Below are 20,949 nucleotides of genomic sequence, written 5' to 3'. Positions count from 1 at the left end.
CAGGGAGACACACACACACACCCTGAGAGGCACACAGCCGTTGCTCACACACGGAAGGGGACACACACATGCACTGACAGACACACAGCCATTGCTCACAGACACACAGTCATTGCACACACACACACACACACACACCCTGACAGACACACAGCCGTCGGACCCACACACACAGACACAAACACACATACACCCTGAGAGGCACACAGCCGTTGCTCACAGACACACATCACATACACACGCTCATCACACACTGACAGACACCTCACTCACATGCACGCCACACACTCCCTCTCACCCCCCCCGTGTCTCTCTGCTGCATTCACCCCCCACCGTCGAGTGAAAACCCCCCTCCGCTCCCTGCAGCAAACCCGACCCAGCACCCACTGCGCCAGCAGCCAGCCGGGCCATCTTCCCTGCACCCACCTGCCCGCACCTGCAGCTGGGCCAGGGGCGCGGGGCCCAGGGCCTCCCGCTGGCCACAGCCCCCCCCAGTCCTGCCGGCCCCTGGCCCAAGGGCCACAGAGAAGGCAGCAGCTTTCAAATCTAGCCAGGAGAAGCCCCAGCGAGCAGCCCGGAGCTCTGGAATCCATTCCCACCTCTCCGCCTCGCTGCCTTTCTCCATCCCTCCATCCTCATAGCGAAGGGAACGGCGCCCGATCACCCTTCTCCGTCCATCCCTGTCTCCCTGCAGCAAACGAGCACGCTCCATTCCCGGCTGCCTCTCTCCTTCTCTCTGCCTTTCCCCATCCCTCCATCCCAGCCAGCCTTCCCTGCTGCCAGCATCACAGCACAGGGGGAAAAGCCCCCGCTTCTGTTCACTGCAGAAGGGTGCGCTTGCCACCACTAGTTTAGACTCCATGCGCCGAGCAGCATTGTCTGTCTGGCTCCATCCATCCCGCAGCAGCAAAGCGGAAAGCAAATCAACTAGCAATTTTGGAAGGATTTTTCCCCCCCAAGCTGTAATTAAACCGTGTTTCTGGGTATTTGTTGTTAAACACACACACAGACACACACACACACACAGACACACACACACACACACACCCCTCTGAACTGCCTGTATCCTGTTGGAGAGAATTTTCTCTCCATCTGCAATATTTTTATTAGGGAAGTGAAATGAGCAAGCGCGCGCACACACACACACACACACACACACACACACACACACACACACACACACACACACACACACACACACACACACACACACACACACACACACACACACACACACACACACACACAGAGAGACAGACCCGAATAGAACCCACAGGAATCACAGACAGAAATAGATCCTGCCTTTTCCTTGAGAGAAAGATTTGCAAAGACCCAGATTCCCGGCTCCCCTCCCACCCACCCACCCCCGCCCACCGCCCCAACCTTGATCTGTGACATACATTGGGGGTGTGTGGAAAAGGGGTGGTTCTTTCTCCATCACCCCATATATATGTTTTATCCTGCCACCGCATTCCTCCTCCCCCCCTGCATCCTCCCAGAAAACCCCCAAAGGGGAGTATGTGAGGGGGGAATAGGAATCCTGGCCAGGAATCTGGTGAAATATCACCAGGAAAAAAATATTATGAAACAGACAAGCCCGATTCGATTTGGGCACCAGAGAGGGGGTGGGAGCGGGTTGGATGGAGCTAGAAAGAAGGGAGTTGGGGGGGGTCTGAATCCCCCCCCCGCATCCATCACACATACCCCTTCCCATAGACCCATGGAAATATATCCTGGGGAGGGGTTATCCCCCCCCCCTTATCATCTCCTCCGTCTTGGTCCCTATGGGGGGGGCACTGGATCCCCACCACACACACCCGCAAACACACTCCCTGGGAGTTCAGCAATGGACCCCCCCTCCCCATCTAAATTTCCCCCCTTTGGAGACCTGAGCTCGGGGGTCTGCCCCAACCCCCCCCTTGGAGAGCTCAGCCGCGGGGGGGGGGCTCTGATCTCCCTTCCCCCTGGGAGCGCTCAGCCTGGGGGGGTCTGGTGTCCCCTGCCCCGGGGGAATCAGGGCTCTCTCCCCGCCCCCCGGCCCTGGGGAGGGGGCTCTGATCTCCCCTCCCCCTTGGAGAGCTCTGCCTGGGGGGGGTCTGATCTCCCTCCCCCCTTGGAGAGCTCAGCCGCGGGGGGGGGGCTCTGATCTCCCTTCCCCCTGGGAGCGCTCAGCCTGGGGGGGTCTGGTGTCCCCTGCCCCGGGGGAATCAGGGCTCTCTCCCCGCCCCCCGGCCCTGGGGAGGGGGCTCTGATCTCCCCTCCCCCTTGGAGAGCTCTGCCTGGGGGGGTCTGATCTCCCTCCCCCCTTGGAGAGCTCAGCCGCGGGGGGGGGGCTCTGATCTCCCTTCCCCCTGGGAGCGCTCAGCCTGGGGGGGTCTGGTGTCCCCTGTCCCGGGGGAATCAGGGCTCTCTCCCCGCCCCCCGGCCCTGGGGAGGGGGCTCTGATCTCCCCTCCCCCTTGGAGAGCTCTGCCTGGGGGGGGGGGTCTGATCTCCCTCCCCCCTTGGAGAGCTCAGCCTGGGGGGGGGCTCTGATCTCCCTCCCCCCTTGGAGAGCTCAGCCTGGGGGGGGGCTCTGATCTCCCTCCCCCCTTGGAGAGCTCAGCCTGGGGGGGGTCTGATCTCCCTCCCCCTTGCAGCGCTCAGCCTGGGGGGGGTCTGATCTCCCCTCCCCCTTGCAGCGCTCAGCCTGGGGGGTCTGGTGTCCCCTCCCCCGGGGGAATCAGGGCTCTCTCCCCGCCCCCATGCCCTGGGGGGGATTGGACGGGGGGGTCCCCGGGGCTAGGTAGAAAGGAGACATTGGCTCTTACAGTCCTCAGCTCCTGAGTACGGTCCTTCATGGCTGCTGCTGCTTCCTCCTGCTGCTGCCGCAGCCCCTGCTCCCCCTGGATCCGGGCGGGGGGGCCCTGCTACTGGGGTGGCGGGGGGGGGGGAGGGAGGAAGTCGGGGTGGGGGGGCTCTGGGTTACTGCAGCACCGGGCGAAGCTCCCTGCTCCAGCCGGGAGGCTGCTGCCGCTGCTGCTGCTCAAGGATGGAGGGAGGTTGGTGCTGATGCAGCAGAGGGGGCGGGGGGGATGCAGGGGAAGGATGGAGGGAGGGGGGAGATGGGGGTCTGGGCATGCTCCCTGCCCCCCCTCCCTGCCCGCCTGCCCCCCCGGGGAGCGCTGGGAGTTGTAGTTTTTGGGGGGCGGGGCGGGGCAGATTTGGGGGTGGCCTGTGTGTGTGAGTGGCTCAGTGTATGTCAATGTGTGTGTCTGTGGGCAGGTCAGTGTCAGTGTGTGTGTGTGTGTGTTTGTGAGTGTCGCAGTGTTTGTGTGTCAGTGTGTCTGTGTGTGTCAGTGAATGTCTCAGAGTGTGTGTGTGTGTGAGTGTGTGTCAATGTGTGTGTCTGTGGGCAGGTCAGTGTCAGTGTGTGTGTGTGTTTGTGAGTGTTGCAGTGTTTGTGTGTCAGTGTGTCCGTGTGTGTCAGTGAATGTCTCAGAGTGTGTGTCTGTGTCAGTGAGTGTCTGTGTGTGTCTCAGAGAGTGTGTCAGTGTTTGTCTGTGAGTGTGTCAGTGTGTCTGAGTGTGTCTGTGAGTGTGTGTCCATGAATGTCTCAGAGCATGTATGTCTGTGAATGTTGCAATGTGTGTGTGTCCAGTGCGTGTGTGTGTCTCAGAGCATATCAGTGTGTGTCTGTGTGTCAGAGTGTGTCTGTAAGTGTGTGTCTGAGTGTGTGTTTGTGAATGTATCAGAGCATGTGTGTGTCGATGTGTGTGTCTGTGAGCATGTCAGTGTGGCAGAGTGTGTCTGTGAGTGTGCCTGTGAGTGTTGCAGTGTGTGTCTCAGTGTGTGTGTGTGTGTGTGTCTTAAAGTGTGTGTCAGTGTGTGTCTGTGAGTGTGTCAGAGTGCATCTGTGAGTGTCTTTGTCTATGAGTGTTGCAGTGTGTGTGTGTCAGTGAGTGTCTCAGTGCGTGTGTATCTCAGAGCATCAGTGTGTGTCTATGTGTCAGTGTGTCTGTGATTGTGTGTGTCAGTGAATGTCTCAGAGTGTGTTTGTCTGTGAGTGTTGCAGTGTGTGTCAGTGTGTCTAAAAGAGTGTGTCAGTGAATGTCTCGGTGCATGTGTGTGTATGAGTGTTGCAATGTGTGTGTGTGTGTGTGTGTGTGTGTGTGAGTGCCTCAGAGCCCGCCTCCAGCTGGTTCACCTGGGTATGTTGTTCCAGCAATGGGCACTAGGGGGAGTCATGTGCCTTGCTCTGAAGCAGCAAGTGTGTGTGTGTTGTGTACATCAGCAGATGAGAGGCGTATTAGAGTGCGTGCAGTTGTGTATCAGTAGATGAGAGATGTTATATTGAAGTTGTGAGTGTGTGTGTGTGTGTGTGTGTTATCTGCAGATTAGAGGGTTTTTAGAGTGTGTGTGTGCCTGTGTGTGCATATCAGCAGATAAGGGATACTGGAGTGTGATTGAGAGGTTGTGTGTTTGTGTGTGTTTTTTATCAGGAGATAAGGGGTACTAAAGTATGTGTGTGTATCTATCAGCAGATTAGGGGCACTGAAGTGTAGTTCTGAAAGTGTGTGTGCATCATCTTAAGTGTGTTTGCATGTGACAGTGTTGAGTGTGTTGTGGGTCTCTGTGCTGGGATTTGTCTTGGAGAGCATGTGCATGAAAGACTGGGAGAGAATGTGTGTATGTGTTGTGGTTGTGTAGGGGACACACAGTTATGGCATTGTGTGTGGGTGTGAGGAGGCTGTGTAGGACACTCACTGTTGTGATATTAGAGGGTTGTGGGTCTGTGTTGTGGTTGTGTAGCTCACTCACTGTTGTGGTGTCAGGAAGCTGTGTGTGTTTTGGTTGTGTAGGCCTCACACTGTTGTGGTGTCAGGGGCTCAGTGTGTTTATGCTGTGGTTGTGTAAGGACTCACTGTTTTGGTGTGAGGGAACTGTGTATGTTGTGGTTGTGTATGGCACACAACCGGAACACACAGCCTCCTCAACAGTGCTACAATGTGCACTCTACACAACCACAACACACACATCCTCCCTGACAGCACCACAGTGTGTGCCCTACACAACTACAACACACATACATACACACACTCACACCCCTGGATAGCTGCTCAACACCACAATGTGTGCTGTAAAAAATCAAATCTCTCTCTCTCTCTTCCCCCACCTCTCCCCCTGACAGTCAGTGCTGGTCCCCAAAGCCCCAGTGAATGGTTCTGGGGGTGGTGTGCTGCAAGGAGCAGTGTGTGTGGGGGGCCAGTAGGAGGCGCTCTCCTCTCACAGTCAGTGTTGAGCCTGATGTCACAGATTGCACCGGTTTGTCTATCCTAGCCTAGTTAAAGCCATATGATCCCCTCCGCATGTATGCAGCTAAACTGGGATAAAACAACTTATTCCAGCATAGCTAGTCCAATACGAGAAGGGGAATAGGCTCTACCGGTATTCAACTCCTTTAGTCCAGTAGAGCTGCCTCCACAATTGGCATTGGACCAGTATAACTGTATGGGTGAACAAATCACCCCTCTTGGAAGGGAATTTCGGGTTAAGCCCAACTGGCCATTGTGCGCTACACCACACCCAGTCCTGTCTGCAATGGGCATGTTCGACTATGCCCCGTTAGCTCCTAGACTCCTTCAGCTGCCCCAGCTGGGGAGTTAGATGTGAGCGTCCGAGGTGTGAGGGGGCTATTAATAAGTAAGTATTGGTAGCATTCAGCACCATGGCACTGATTTTCAGAGAGCTGGAGGTGAAAGAGAAAGAGCTATACGAAAGGCTTGGATGCATGGATGGAAGGGTACAGCATGGATGAATGGAAGGAGGGAGGGAGGAAGGAAAGAAAGGAAGAGGATAGATGGATGGATAAGGAAGAGATAGGTTGAGTTTTGGTGGATGGAGGGAAGGAGGGACAGAGATTAGATGGCTCGGTGTCTAGATGTTGCATGGAAGGAAGGATGTCTATAGCCGGGATGGATGAAAGGACAGATAGGTATAGCCAGAATGGGTGGAAGGAGGGAAGGGCATAGCTGGGATGGATGGAATGAGGGATGGGTATAGCCGGGATGGGTGGAAGGAGGGATGGGTATAGGTGGGATCAGTGGAAGGAGGGAAGGCTATAGCCGGGATGGATGGAAGGAGGGATGGGTATAGGTGGGACGGATGGAAGGATTGATGGCTATACTTGGGATGATGGATGTCTATAGCTTGTCAAGTCGGATGGATAGACAGAATGATGGTCTGACGGATGGGTGGATGACTAGGACTTGGAAGGATGGATCAGTGGCATTGTGGAAAGATATATATGGTGTTTGTCATAATATACTACACCATGTTCACACTTACGAGCTTACAGGAACATAGCTGTTCTGATACACCTGCACTGCCGTAAGATGTCTCGTGTAGCCACTTTTTGCTGACTGGAGAGAGCTCTCCCGTCAACATAATAAAACCAACTCAACGAGGGGCGGTGGCTATGCTGGCGGGAGAACTTGTCCCACCAACCTACTATTTTGTACACAAGTGCTTATGCCAGCAAAATATATTACTCAGTGGGGTGTTTTTTTCACACCCCTGAGCGAAAAGAGTTTGGCCGACCTAAGTTCTAGTGTAAACATGGCCTCTTGCGGTAGGGTCCATCTTTCACACTGTGTCTGTGGAGCACCTGGCACCACAGGGACTCTGATCTCCGGCAAGATCAGTGGTGCTACCTTAGTACACCTAATAGATAAGAATGGATAAATAGATGACTTTATCTGGTGATTTTTCTCAACAGCCCTTTTATACTGGAAGCAGTCACTATGGCATGTGAGTCATGCTGGACTGTGTCAGGTAATCAAGGCAGCTAGTTTATGGCCATGCATGCAAGGAGTGAGTCAGCGTGGGAGGGGGCTGGGGCTCAGAAGGGGAGGAGCCAAATTAGGGCTGACTCACTTGGCATTCATCCTTAGGAAGTGGGGTTAAACTGATGATTTTGGGGGGAGTCAGAAATGACCATGGTGGGTTTGCAGCCAGGTTTAGTTGAGGCCTGTGGTTTGGGGCCGAGGGGCACTGACAGAGCTGTGTGTGCGTAAGACCCCAGGGCTGGGAAAGCAGTGGTCTGTGGGTCAGGATTTAGGGTCACCAGCAGTGCTGTGGTGAAGGAACCCAGGGCTGGGATAGCAGAGGGCTGCAAGGCAGGATGGAAGGGCACCAGCTGAGTGTGGGGCAGGAGGAGCCCTGGGCTGGGATAGGAGAGGCTGCAGGTTGGGACTGAGGACTGTGCCTTGCTCTGTCCCCTTGGTTTTGCTGTTTGGCCTTGATGGGATGAATTAATTCATTCTGGTTCCCGCCAGGATGATTTCCAGCCCTGACTCATTGTGGAGAGAGACAGGCAGGGAAAGTGCCGAGCAAGCAGCATGGGCGTTCAGTCACAGAGAGAAGAGCAGCAGCCAATGCCCTGCTACCAAAAGCAATACCCTGGGATTTGCCTGCCAACGTCAAAGCGGAAGTTGGGCTTGTGAATTTAGCACTTGGATTGGATTCAGGATGATCCTCCAGCCAGCTGTCGTAATAGAGGCATCATAGAGCCTGTAATTAATGCACAGGATTTTGAGTCAGGACTCCTGGGTTTTATCCCCAGCTCTGCCACTGACTCCCTGTGTGACCCTTGGCAAATCACTCTACTAAGTATTACCATAATACACCTAATAATGTGCATCAGCTCATTGGGTATGTGCAATATTGATAGGTGGGTTTTCCCAGACCAGCACCACCTTGTCTCACCCTAGGAGTTCAGTGTCATTATCCCCACTTTACAGAAGGGGAAACTGAGGCACAGGGAGAGGACTCTACTTGCCCAAGGTAACACAGAGGGCCAGTGGTAGAGCTGGGAAAACAACCCAGGTTTCCTGAGTCCAAGTCTAGTGTTCTCCCCATTAGGCCACTTCACAAATGTGTGTGTCATCCTTGGTCTGGGGTCATGCTAATTGACTCTGTATTGGTCCACTTTCAGTGTATGGGCCCCTTTGAGGGGAAAGGCCCCATATCCCATTCTCCCCACCCCCTGAGCCAGCCAGCCCCCCCCAGCCCTGGAGTTGACAGGGTGACGCTCTGGTCTCTCTTGACTTGGTCAACTCTATGGTTGGTCTCTCTGGGGCTGTGCGTGTCACTGTGGGGTGGGGTTGCACGCTCTAGTGTTTGGGGCCATATCAGCGGCGGGCTGGGCGCGCAGAGCTGGGAAAACAGAGATCTGGGAGGCCCAGAGGCCAAGGGACTGTCTGCCCGCCCCTGTATCTTCATGGTGCCCTTCGGGCGGGCACCTGAACCAGAAGAGCTAAGGGCACCGCGACGTGTATCTGAGCTTGGAGGGCAACTTCCGGTCAGGGCACAGCAACTTCCGGGACGGAGTCTCCTGGGCATAGGGCAATATCCTGTCGGGGCGACCCAACTTCCGGTCGCGGCGCTTCCCTCCTTGGGGGTCATCGACTTCCGGTCCTCCCGCCGCCCGTGCGGTGCTGGTGCCAGGCACGCTACAGGGCAACTTCCTCTCGGGGCGGAGTTACTTCCGGTGCGGGTAACCTACTCTTCCGGTGCCGCTCGCTGGGAGGTGCCAAACGCATGCGCAGAGCGGCGCGGGAGAGTTCCAGCTCGGGCGGGCTGAAGGGGGGGGGCTGCGGCTGGGAGAGACCATGAGGGATCGCACGCAGGAATTCAGAGAGGTGAGAGCCGCCCCGGCTGTTCCCCCCAGGGAGCCCCCTCCCCCCTCTGCTCCTCCCACTCCCCCGGGCTGTTCCCCCCCCGGTAATCCCTCCCCCTGCTCCCCTTCCCCGGGCTCTTCCCCCCGGGAGTCCCTCCCCCCTCTGCTCTGCCCATTCACCCCCGGGCTCTTCCCCCCTCTGGTTCCCTCCCCCCCCGCTCCACCCATTCACCCCCGGGCTCTTCCCCCCTCTGGTTCCCTCCCCCCTCTGCTCTGCCCATTCACCCCTGGGCTCTTTCCCCCTCTGGTTCCCTCCCCCCGCTCCACCCATTCACCCCCGGGCTCTTCCCCCCGTGAGTCCCTCCCCCTTCTGCTCTGCCCATTCACCCCCGTGCTCTTCCCTCCTCTGGTTCCCTCCCCCCGCTCCACCCATTCACCCCCGGGCTCTTCCCTCCTCTGGTTCCCTCCCCCCTCTGCTCTGCCCATTCACCCCCGGGCTCTCGCCCCCACTGGGTGTCACCCCCCCCGCTCCTCCCATTCACCCCCGGGCTCTTCCCCCCTCTGGTTCCCTCCCCCCTCTGCTCTGCCCATTCACCCCTGGGCTCTTTCCCCCTCTGGTTCCCGCCCCCCCCGCTCCACCCATTCACCCCCGGGCTCGCCCCCCCGTGAGTCCCTCCCCCTTCTGCTCTGCCCTTTCACCCCGGGGCTCTTTCCCGCTCTGTTTCCCTCCCCCCGCTCCACCCATTCACCCCCGGGCTCTTCCCTCCTCTGGTTCCCTCCCCCTTCTGCTCTGCCCATTCACCCCCGAGCTCTTCCCTCCTCTGGTTCCCTCCCCCCGCTCCACCCATTCACCCCCGGGCTCTTCCCTCCTCTGGTTCCCTCCCCCCTCTGCTCTGCCCATTCACCCCTGGGCTCTTTCCCCCTCTGGTTCCCTCCCCCCGCTCCACCCATTCACCCCCGGGCTCTTCCCCCCGTGAGTCCCTCCCCCTTCTGCTCTGCCCATTCACCCCCGGGCTCTTCCCTCCTCTGGGGCCCTCCCCCTTCTGCTCTGCCCATTCACCCCCGGGCTCTTCCCTCCTCTGGTTCCCTCCCCCCGCTCCACCCATTCACCCCGGGCTGTTCCCTCTTCTGGTTCCCTCCCCCCGCTCCACCCAGTCACCCCCGGGCTCTTCCCCCCTGGAGTCCCTCCCCCCTCTGCTCCACCCATTCACCCCTGGGCTCTTCCCCCCTCTGGTTCCCTCCCCCTGCTCCACCCATTCACCCCCGGGCTCTTCCCCCCTCTGGTTCCCCCCCCCCCCGCTCCACCCATTCTGCCCCGGGCTCTTCCCCCCGTGAGTCCCTCCCCCTTCTGCTCTGCCCATTCACCCCCGGGCTCTTCCCTCCTCTGGTTCCCTCCCCCCGCTCCACCCATTCACCCCCGGGCTCTTCCCCCCGGAAGTCCCTCCCCCCTCTGCTCTGCCCATTCACCCCCGGGCTCTTCCCCCCGGAAGTCCCTCCCCCCTCTGCTCTGCCCATTCACCCCCGGGCTCTTCCCCCCGGAAGTCCCTCCCCCCTCTGCTCTGCCCATTCACCCCCGGGCTCTTCCCCCCTCTGGTTCCCTCCCCCTCTGCTCTGCCCATTCACCCCCGGGCTCTTCCCCCCTCTGGTTCCCTCCCCCCCGCTCCGCCCATTCACCCCGGGCTCTTCCCCCTCTGGTTCCCTCCCCCCACCGCTCCACCCATTCACCCCCGGGCTCTTCCCCCCTCTGGTTCCCTCCCCCCTCTGCTCTGCCCATTCACCCCTGGGCTCTTCCCCCCTCTGGTTCCCTCCCCCCGCTCCACCCATTCACCCCCCGGGCTCTTCCCCCTGGGAGTCCCTCCTCCCTCTGCTCTGCCCAGTCACCCCCAGGCTCTTCCCTCCTCTGGTTCCCTCCCCCCCACTCCACCCATTCATTTCATGGCTCTTCCCCCGGGAGTCCCTCCCCCCCCACTGTGCCCATTCACCCCTGGGCTCTTCCCCCTGGGAGTCCCTCCCTCCTTCTGCCCATTCACCCCTGGGCTCTTCCCCCTGGGAGTCCCTCCCTCCTTCTGCCCATTCACCCCTGGGCTTTTCCCCCTGGGAGTCCCTCCCCCCCCTCCACCCATTCACTCCATGGCTCTTCCCCCGGGAGTCCCTCCCCACTCTGCTCTGCCCATTTACTCCCAGGCTCTCTCCCCCCCAGGCTGTTCTCCCTTCTGGTTCCCTTCCTGCTGGGCTGTTGTCCCCAGGGAGGTCCCTCCCTCCTCTGCTCTTTCCCCAGCCCCGTCTCCCTCTGTCTGTGCCCCTCACCCTGGTATCTGGCCTTCTGCATTGCCCGTCTTTGGGAGAGATGTGACCCCCGCCCCTCGTGCAGCAGGCAAAGGGTTAATGTCTCTCCATGGAGTCAGTGTCCAGGGGGAGCGTCCCAGGCCCCACAAAACCCTGGAGATGCCCCGTGGTGCTGGGCGCTGCACAGGCCCCCTCTCCTCCAACCGAAATTGGGGCGTCCGTTGCACCAGGCGCTGCATAGACATGGGAAGAGGTAGTCCCCACTCTGAAAAGCTCACGGTCCGAACAGACAAAGGCAGGAGCATTCTCCCTATTTTACACATGGGGACACTGAGGCCCAGAGGCGCTGCCCCGTGTCCAGTGGCACAGAACATCTGCGGCAGAGCCATGGAGCCTACACTGATTGCAAGGGGAGGGCGCCCCCTGCTGAGCTCCCCAGTGGCTGTGTTAATGGTTTTAGCCTAGCTGGGGTTAGAAGGGGGTGGGGGATGGGGCCAGGACACGGACCTGGAATCGGTGAATTGATGGCATGAGGATTGATGTGGGCGAGAGGGAATAGGGGGAGCAAAGAGAAGGTTGGGGAGAGGGCCCAGATATTGGGCAGGGAGATCAGGGCTGTGGAAGAGGGGCAGAGTGGGTGGGGGGAGTAGCCCAGTGGTTAGGGTATGTACATGGGATGTGGGAAACCCAGGTTCAAGTCTCTGCTCTGTCTGCTTCAGGCCAGGTCTGGGCAGGAGGGTTAGCTCAGTGGTTTGAGCATTGGTCTGCTAAGCCCAGGGTTGTGAGTTCAATCCTTGAGGGGGCCATTTAGGGATCTGGGGCAAAAATCCATCTGAGGATTGGTCCTGCTTTGAGCAGGGGGTTGGACTAGATGACCTGAGGTCCCTTCCAACCCTGATATTTTGTGATTGGGGTGGAGCACGTAGAGTGGGGCAGGGTGGAAAGTGGTGGTGGGCTCCATTTAATCATGGATTTCTACATAAAAGTGCATTCTTGTTGGTTGTTATAACCTTCATACATCTTCACAGCTCAGAGACAGATGAGACCCAAACTGGGTCTCTCTTACGGCCTGCTGCCATTATAGGTTTTCCCTTCTAGGGAGAGAACGGCATGGTAGATCTCAAATCAATCAAGGCTACACTCAGAAAGACCTCAAGGTTTCTACTGCCCGTCCCTCCCTACTCACGTTTATCTCCAGACTTTTTCTCCTTGTCCAGATCTAGTCCGCCCCCAACAACCTTCTATTCACTGAACTTTCTGAAACTTTGCACTTTTTGAGAGAGGTAAGGGATTGACTCTCTGTACACACATTTGCAGAGGGGCAATAAGGTTGAGGTCTGTTATTTCTCACTTCTCTATATTTATTTAACATCATTTTTGCTGTTCACAAGCAAGTTACCTCTGGAGACACAAATCCACAGTTTGGGAACTGCAAAACTAAGCATCTCTGCTGGTATCATCTAGACTAAGCACTGTGTCCCAGTGGGTAGATAGAAAGATTAACCTAAATAATCTCTACAGAAGCCTGTGGGATCCCTAATCCATGAACTATTGGAACTCATTTACAAAACTTTGCTTAAACATGACATGAATATATTGTCTCATACTATAGAGTTAGAATTTATAATCCCTATTACATTATAGCTCATCATGGATCTTAATTAAAACTGTCTTTCGATAGGTTTTTTCCTCAAGAAGCATTTTATCAAAAAAATCTGATTTAAATAAAAAAAAAATTGATTTTTATCCACCCTGATTGGGTCGGGGGAGTGGGCAAGGGTGCGTGGAAGGGCAGGGGTTGGGTTGGGGTGTTGATGGGGGCTGGGGCAGGAAGAGGGAGATGTGGGGGGGGGGAGTAGCCTGGGTGGGGGAGGGGGAGCAGAGGGGGATGGGTGAGGTGAGAAGGATGGAGCTGGCTGCAGAACGGGGGGTTTGTGTACGGTGCCTGACCTGCCCCCTCCCCACAGGATGACGGGAGCTCAGACGATGAGGAGGCCGAGCGGGTGGTCCTGGTCGTGAAGCCAGGATCGGCCAAGTCCAAGGATGAAGGGGAGCCGCCGGACGAGTTCTTCCAGACGGTGACGCAGCCTCTGCCCTCCAGAGGGCGCCAACTCCAGTTCAGCCCCAGGGCTGGGGACTGGCTGCACTGGGGGCAGGGAATGGGACACGGGGCCTTTCCCCTCTAGGGGGCGCTGGCTCTGGTCCAGCCCCAGGGCTGGGGACTGGCTGCACTGGGGGCAGGGAATGGGACATGGGGCCTTTCCCCTCTAGGGGGCGCTGGCTCTGGTCCAGCCCCAGGGCTGGGGACTGGCTGCACTGGGGGCAGGGAATGGGACACGGGGCCTTTCCCCTCTAGGGGGCGCTGGCTCTGGTCCAGCCCCAGGGCACGGGAGTGGCTGCTCCAGGCTGCGGGGTGGTCTCATCTCTGTCTATTTTCCGCTCCTGCAGGCCCGGGGGATCCGTGAGGCGCTGAAGACCCTGGAGGGGAAGGTGAAGGATCTGGAAAAGCATCAGACCACGATTCTGGCCACCCCGCTGCCGGAGGACAGTAAGCCGGGGGGGAGGGGGGTGGCAGGAATCCTTCCAACACTGACACAACGCGCCCCCCGCCCCCACATGGCTTGTAACGTGGCATCATGCATGGCCTGGGCCATATTCTGGGTCCCGTGGCAGGGTTGGGTTGGGGGAGAGGGGCATGGTTTGTGGGTCCCCTGCAGGGTGGGGGTGGTCTGGGTTGGGGCAGGGGGTTTATGGATGTGGGGGCTGGAGGGGTCCCAGGGAGGAGTATGGGGCAGTGTTGGGAAGGGAGGGCTTTCAGGAGGAAGTGGGGGGCAGGGTTAGGAAGCTGGAGGTGAGGTGGGGTATTGTGGGGGTCTGGGAGAGTGGAGGGGGAAGAGGGTAACTGGGAGGGGGGGTTTGGGGAAGTCTGTGAGAGGGGAACACAAGGGGAGATGATGTGGAGCGGCGTGTGACCAGGCTTATGGGGCGGTCTGCGGACATGGGGAATCGGGGGTGGGAGCCTGAGGCGATGTGTGGGGAAGGTCTGGAAAGGATATGGTTGGCATGGGGGGCGGTGTGGAATAGGTGGGGCGGTCGGGGGGAGGGAATAGGTGGGGCAGGCGAAGGGGGGCTCTTGGGAAGCATTGGGGAGCGGAGGGTTTTGCCTAGATCATTCTTGGGGAGGGGGCTCTTGAACGTCCCCTCAGGAGTGGATGGGTCTAGGCTTGACTTAAGGACCCCTTAAAGATCTGGGGATGGGGTTGGGATTGTCCCTGGGAGGATGAGGGGCTCGGCTGACATCTGACACCCTCCCCGCAAATCTGCCCCAGGCATGAAGCGAGATCTGCAGAGACTGCGTGAGGAGATCAAGGGTCTGGCCAAAGACATTCGGAGCCGCCTGAAAAGTGAGTGTGAGATTGGGGGACTGGGAGCCCGGACTCCTGGGTTCTGTCCCAGCTCTGGGAGGGGAATAGAGGTGGGGTGGGGGCAGGGCTGGAAACCCGGATTCCTGGGTTCTCTCCATCAATTCCAGTCTCTCCCCAGCCATCGAACCCAAGAAGGGCGAGGAGGATGAGAACAGAAACGCCATCAACATCCGGATGAAGAGAACCCAGGTGAGGGGTGAGTGAGGAGGGCGGTGCGGGTGTGTTTGTGTCTGGGCACAGGAGCTGCGATTAACCCCCCCCCCCCCTTCCCCGTTCCCAGCACGGCATCCTGTCCCAGCAGTTCCTGGAGCTGATCAACAAGTGCAACACCATCCAGTCGCAGTACCGGGACCGCAACGTGGAGCGAATCCACCGCCAGCTGCAGATCAGTGAGTGCCGGCCTCAGGGCCCAGCCTGGGGGGCTTTCCCTCCGTCCCCCGGATCCTGCCCCTAGGACAGTCTAGAGCCATGGATCCTGCCTCGCTGCCAGTCCAGAACATCAGCCTGGACTCTGAGTTGGCCAAGGGGGTCCTGCCCCTTCGATGGTCCTTATCCTTGGCGGGGGTTCTGGATTGGTCAAGGGGTCCTGCCCCTCTGACCGAGCAGATCCCCGACTGGAATTCTGCGTTGGCCAGACAGTCTTGCCCCCAATCCCTAGGGAGGGCCCCGGGATGTAACCTGCAGAGTGAACGTGCCCCTTTAGTGGCTCATCGATATGGGCTAATTGCCTACTGCTGCTGCCAGCTAATGGAGCACCTCCTTTAGGTCTGCAGCGAGGATAACAGCCAGCCACTGCTACTAGCCAATGGCATTACCCCTTCAGCTGTGTACCGAGGATAACGGCTGTAATGGTGCTACCTGTTAAGGCAGGTTACCCCTGGAGCTAGAGTAGCAGGGGTCTGCGCTGGGGGGCTGGAATTCATGGGTCAAATCCATGCAGGGCAATCGATGGATGATAAACCTGTTCCAATGACCTTGGGGAGGCCAGGGTTAGAGCAGGGGGGCTGGGAGCCCGGACTCCTGGGTTCTCTCCCTAACTCGGAGGGGTGTGGGGTCAAGTGGGTTAGAGCAGGGGGCCTGGGAGCCAGGACTCCTGGGTTCTCTCCCCAGCCTCGGGAGGGGAGTGGGGTCTAGTGGGTAAGGAAGGGAGCTGGCCCAGCCCCTTACTCTCTCGGCAGCCGGCGGCGGCGTGGTGTCGGACGAAGAGCTGGAGCAGATGCTGGAGAGTGGCCAGACGGAGGTGTTTGTCTCTAACGTGAGTGCCAGGGACGGGTGTGCGTGTGTGTGTGTGGGAACGATGGGTGGGGGAGACGGGGTCTGTCCAGGCCAGGCTGGGGTATTGACCCCCCCCCCCGTGCCTTCCTCCCCCGGCAGATCATGAAGGACACGCGTGTGACCAAGCAGGCGCTGAACGAGATAGAGACCCGGCACGACGAGATCCTCAAGCTGGAGCGCAGCATCCAGGAGCTGCACGAGATGTTCACCTACCTTGCCACCGAGGTGGAGCTGCAGGTAGGGGGGGGTCCAGAACCTCCCTGGGGGCACAGCTTTCCCTCTTCTGGGCAGCTGGCTCCTTCCCCTGCACCCGCCTCTCCTGCCAGCCACCACTTCCACTTGCCCGCTCTAGCCAATGTCCGCTTCCTGTTTTAGGAAAGGCCACTTCCTGTGTGCCCAGCCCCGCCCCGCATTGCCAATGGCCACTTCCTGTGTGGGGAAGGGCCGCTTCCTGTCGGTGCTGCCCCATTCCTCCCATAGCCCTGTCCATCTCCCCTTCGTTTCAGCTTGGCCGCCTCGTGCGCCCCCGTCTCTCACCCTGGTTCCCTGTTCCCCGAATCCTGGGCCGGCTGAGGGTATCACAACCACCTCCTTCTCCCCTGGGCTGTAGGGGGAGATGATCGACCGGATTGAGAAGAACATCCTGGACTCACAGGATTACGTCAAGAAGGGACACGTCCATCTCAGCTCGGCCCGGGAGAGCCAGCAGAAAGCCCGCAAGGTGGGTCCCCGATGTTCCTTTCCCACCCCACTGAACAAACCAATCTCACCCCCGACCCCTAGCTTAGCAGCTGGATCGGAACCAACACCCCTCAAGGGGAAAGGACCCACATCCCACTTTTTATACACCTCACTGTTAACTGGGAGCCAGGACTCCTGGGTTCTTTTGATGGCTCTGGGAGGCGAGTGGGGGCTAGTGGGTTAAGCTGTGAAAGGTGGGAAGCCGGCTAACACTTTCCCCTTCTGTGCGGGGCTCGGCAGAAGAAGTTCATGATCATCATCTGCCTCTCGGTCACCGTCGTCATCGTTGTGATTATCATCGGAGTGGCCATCGCCACCGGCTAGACCTGTGTTCGGTTTCCACCCCCCTCTCCCCCTGCTGTGTGGCTGGGGCTTTCTGGTAAGTACTGTGGGGCATAGTCACCCCTCAGCACGCACCATGGGTGTGGGTGTTGGGGATGCTGGGGCAGGGTGGGCCCATATTGCGTTTCTAACCCCAGCTATATTCTCTGCCTTTCAGGTTTCGTGAGCACGGCCCTGTCTTCCAGCGGAACCACTGCCCCCTGCTGGGAGGTTTATGCACTGATGGCCGGAGCGAACGCCCAGTTTAAATCCTGATCTTTAAGCACAAGCCAGCCCCCTCCCGTCCAGAACGGTTTCTATTGACTCCTCGCATCTCTTGCCTTCGGGGTAGGGGTGAGATCCGCCCTGAAGAGCCTCTGATTTTCTGAGGTCTGTGAATTTGTGGCATTTTAGTCTGACGGTTCATCCTCCATGTCACTTCCTGTGGCTCTGTCCCTCCCCTTTGAGCCTCTTCCTGGTTTGGGCAGTGCCACTTGGCGTGGCGAAGCCCCTCACGCTAGCATTAACTTCACGCAGTAAGCAAGTCAACTTCTTCTAAGCCCACCTCTACCTGGCCAAGCCCACTTCCTGTCTCATTGCTCGTCCTGCCAGTATCTACTTCCTGTTTTGGGAAAATCGGCTTTGTGTGGGCCCCGCCTCTTGCTCTGTCTCTACTTCGTGTTATGGTGACGCCAGTTCCTTTTTGTGCTCCGGCCCCTCCCCTCTGACGTCAACGTCCTGTCTCGGGCAGGCCTGCTCTCTGTGGTACGGTCCGTGTCCCGCCCCCCTCTCCAGCTGTGCCCACTTCCTGTCTCATATGGTGCCACTTCCTGTGTACCTGCTGCTCTCCCCAACTCCCCTCCTTAGGGTGGGGGACTCCATGCCCAAGTGAGAGTATTGGGGCGTCCCATGCCCATGGGTCGCTGTTTGCTGGTTGTGGGGGGCGGTGCCCTCCGGCCTCCCCTGCTCACAGTGCCCCATCACTGCCTTAACAGGAGGTTCCCTCTAGGGGGCAGGGTGGGGTCGGTCTCTGTTCACACTGCCAGTGAGGTAAGTGCCAAGCCAGGACTCCTGGGTTCTATCCCCAGCTCCGAGGGGAGGCCGACCTCCCCATGTCTCTTGTGCCTTAACCCCCTGGGGCTCAGTATTTAATCAGGATCCCATTCAAATCCCGCGTCCCCTCTCCGTTGACCCTCTCCATCCCCCAGCCGACTGGCAGGAGGGGCGCCATTCCACATGGCCCACTGCCTGGCACCTATGCTCTGCACCCCTCTGCCCCTGCTTCTCCCCCCCTCCCATCAGCCCCTGCTCCACTGCTGTCCTTGGCGCCTCTCCTCCATCACCCTCAGCCTTAGCACGGCCGTTCGCACTGCTTCCGTCGTACCAAGTGGTGGCCTCACCCCCAGGCCTTGGCTGCCCCCTCTCTTCCCTGGCCCACCCCACCCCTGATCCGTGCGGATGGGGGGTGTCAGCGGACCTAACCCCCCACAGCAAGCCAGAGAAAGGTCTCTGACCTCACTGCCCCTCCGCCAAGCCAAGCTGGGTCTGACTCACTGAGGCATGAGCCAGATTTTTGCTCTCCCTGTTAACCAGGCAGAGGATCAGGACGCCTGGGTTCTTGCCCCAGCCTTTTGTTTTAATTCTTAACCTCTACGCTGCAATGTGGAGCGACATTTCCCAGTTGCCGTGGCGATTGAATGTAACGTGGCCTGAGTTGTATTTTGTAATAAAAAGGATAAAGAAAACACCTTTAAAAAATGCCCCATGTGTTGCAAAAGGTTTGATTCTCGTGCGATCGGTGTATGTGCCTCTGTGTGCAAAGCTTGTGCCCCAGCTGCCCTGCCCCAGAAGCAGCTGCATCTCCGCGCTGGGCGAGCCCACCTGGTGCGACGTCACCCTGCACCTGTTCCCAGCTGCCCCTCCCCAGAGGTGGAAGCATCTCAGTGCCTGGTGAGTACTCCGGGGTCATTGCTCACTGAAGTAACCTGAAACATCCACTCAGTGTGCAGCGGCAGTGAAAAAAGCGAACTGACTGCTGGGAATAATTAAGAAAAGGATAGAAAATATCATCTTGCCTCTATAAACCCATGGTACGTGCACATCTTGAATACTGCGTGCAGATGCGGTTGCCCCGTCTCAAAAAAGATCTATTGGAATTGGAAAAGGTTCAGAAAAGGGCAACAAAAATGATTAGGGGTCTGGCACGGCTTCCGTATGAGGAAAGATTAATAAGACTGGGACTTTTTAGCTTGGAAAAGAGACGACTAAGGGGAGATATGATTGAGGTCTATAAAATCATGACTGGTGTGGAGAAAGTACATAAAGTGTTGTTTACTCCTCATAACACAAGAACTTGGGGTCACCCAATGAAATTAACAGGCAGCAGGTTTAAAACAAACAAAAGGAGGTATTTCTTCACACAACACACAGTCACCCTGTGGAACTCCTTGCCAGAAGATGTTGTGAAGGCCAACACCATAACATGGTTCAAAAATCTAGATAAATTCATGGAGGACGGGTCCATCAATGGCTATTAGCCAGGATGGCCAGGGATGGTGTCACTAGTCTCTGTTTGCCAGAAGCTGGGAATGAGCGACAGGGGATGGGTCACTTGATGATTTCCTGTTCTGTTCATTCCCTCTGGGGCACCTGGCACCGGCCACTGTTGGAAGACAGGACACTGCGCTAGATGGACCTTTGGTCTGACCGAGTATGGATACTCTTATGTTCCTGAAGTGCCTGCTGTAGTACAGTGGCCACCAGTACGGGGCGATGTTTCTCCATGCGTCTCCGGTCCCGAGTGGCTCCTTTCACATCCGTTCCAGAGCAGTAGGCTGGCTCGGTGTGCGAGTCTAGGGAGTGGTTCTCACAACACACTTTTTCGGTGGCCTCCGAGTGCCGACACCAACTTTTGCTGGTGGGCGCTCTGACTTTTTTTTTGGTATAGTTCTTAATTAACTGTAGGGAAAACAAACACACAAATGTGCACAGATTCACGGCCGTACCGCTGTCATTTATTTATGTAGGGTCTTCTTTGCAGACTCAATTAGGAAATTAATGTACAGCTCTCTTTTTCTGTGCCCTTGGCCCTGGCTGTCTCCCTCTCGCCCTGATGGAGCCCCCTGGGCCTGATGCTTCCTCCCCCGCCCCCCCGCCGTGAGCTCCCTTCTGTGCCCTTTGACCATGGCGCCCAATAAGGTTGGCCCTGCTGAAACCCAGAGCTGCAGCCCCATGGCTGGATCCGGGGGGCGGAGCCCAGTAGCTGGGGGTGGGGGTGGGGGGAGGCAGGAGCCCACTGCCAGAGCCCCAAGGCTGAAGGAGGAGGGGTAAGATCACCCCTGGAACGGCACAGCTGGAGGGGGTGGGGGGATTAATGCCTGCCAGCGGAGACTCTGGCTGAAGCAGGAGGGGGGGGGGCTGAAGCCAGACAGGAAGTGCTGAGCCCTGCCCCCCCAGCCCTTGGATGCTGCAGGGAGGGGGTGCTGCTTTGCCCCACCCCCATACCTGCCCAGGCATTTGTCATGGCTGCAGGGAAAAAACCACGGTGGCCGCATTTGAGAAACACTGGTCTAAGAAGACTGTGACTATCCCCTCCCAGAGCTGGGGAGAGAACCCAGGAGTCCTGGCTTCCAGCCCCTCCCTGCTCTAACCAGCCCCCACTCCCCTCCCAGAGCTGGGGATAGAACCCAGGAGTCCTAGCTCCCAGCCACCGCCCTGCTCTAAGCACTAGACCCCACTCCCCTCCCAGAGCTGGGGATAGAACCCAGGAGTCCTGGCTCCCAGCCCCCACTCCCCTCCCAGAGCTGGGAGAGAGCCTGAGTGGGCTGGGGCTGGGGACCTTGGACTCCCGGCTAGAACTGGGCAAAAATGTTCACCAAAAATTGCAGATTCAAGCTGCTGGAGAAATGTCGTGAATTTGTGTCAATTTCAGCAAATTGTTGGTGTCTCTCCCCCCTCTCCCTGCCCCCCATGGTCAAGACAATCGAAATGTTTTGAAATTTCAATTCCGATCACAATCTCCTATTTTATTCCTCCGTCCCGCCCCACCAAAACAAAGCATTTCATTTGACCCACATGATCCCCACTCCTCCCCAGAGGTTTCGGCCCAGCCAGCCAACTGAAAAAAACACCAGGTTTTCGTATCGCTCCCATCATTCAGCTGAAGGAGGATTGAGTGTATAGAACAGTAGTTCTCAAACTTTAGGACTGGTGACCCCTTTCACACGTCAGGCCTTTGTGTGCG

The 20,949-nt window shown here is 58.0% G+C and overlaps 2 protein-coding genes and 1 non-coding gene across 4 annotated transcripts in view; 1 reads left to right on the top strand and 2 right to left on the bottom strand.

Moving 5' to 3' along the window:
* Positions 1 to 2,886, bottom strand: part of LOC123370426 (syntaxin-1B) — a 40,204-nt gene extending 37,318 nt beyond the window's left edge. For both annotated transcript variants that reach the window (XM_045016997.1, XM_045016998.1), the window contains exon 1: positions 2,810 to 2,886. In XM_045016997.1, the coding sequence (XP_044872932.1) occupies positions 2,810 to 2,839 (30 nt within the window). In that variant the 5' untranslated portion in view covers positions 2,840 to 2,886. The remainder of the gene's footprint in view (positions 1 to 2,809) is intronic.
* Positions 2,887 to 7,896: 5,010 nt separating this feature from the next.
* LOC123370565 lies at positions 7,897 to 8,002 on the bottom strand. The gene has a single exon (XR_006579462.1). It is a non-coding gene; the product is annotated as a U6 spliceosomal RNA (small nuclear RNA).
* Positions 8,003 to 8,546: 544 nt separating this feature from the next.
* Positions 8,547 to 18,463, top strand: LOC123370381 (syntaxin-4-like). The gene is made up of 11 exons (XM_045016915.1): positions 8,547 to 8,680; positions 12,912 to 13,022; positions 13,393 to 13,492; positions 14,274 to 14,348; positions 14,488 to 14,558; positions 14,650 to 14,758; positions 15,548 to 15,624; positions 15,744 to 15,881; positions 16,255 to 16,365; positions 16,626 to 16,764; positions 16,885 to 18,463. The coding sequence occupies exons 1-10, from the start codon at positions 8,651 to 8,653 to the stop codon at positions 16,707 to 16,709; spliced, it is 906 nt and encodes a 301-aa protein (XP_044872850.1). The 5' UTR covers positions 8,547 to 8,650; the 3' UTR covers positions 16,710 to 16,764; positions 16,885 to 18,463.
* The last annotated feature ends 2,486 nt before the right edge of the window (positions 18,464 to 20,949 follow it).

Source organism: Mauremys mutica, chromosome 4 (assembly GCF_020497125.1).
Source record: "Mauremys mutica isolate MM-2020 ecotype Southern chromosome 4, ASM2049712v1, whole genome shotgun sequence".
Lineage (NCBI taxonomy): Eukaryota > Metazoa > Chordata > Testudines > Geoemydidae > Mauremys > Mauremys mutica.
This window is presented reverse-complemented; position numbering and strand designations above follow the sequence as displayed.

Coding starts and splice junctions, on each gene's coding strand:
- LOC123370381 (XM_045016915.1), top strand. CDS start 8,651: ATGAGGGATCGCACGCAGGAATTCAGAGAG. Junction 14,349..14,487: donor CATTCGGAGCCGCCTGAAAA/GTGAGTGTGAGA, acceptor GTCTCTCCCCAG/CCATCGAACCCAAGAAGGGC. Junction 15,625..15,743: donor CGGAGGTGTTTGTCTCTAAC/GTGAGTGCCAGG, acceptor CTCCCCCGGCAG/ATCATGAAGGACACGCGTGT.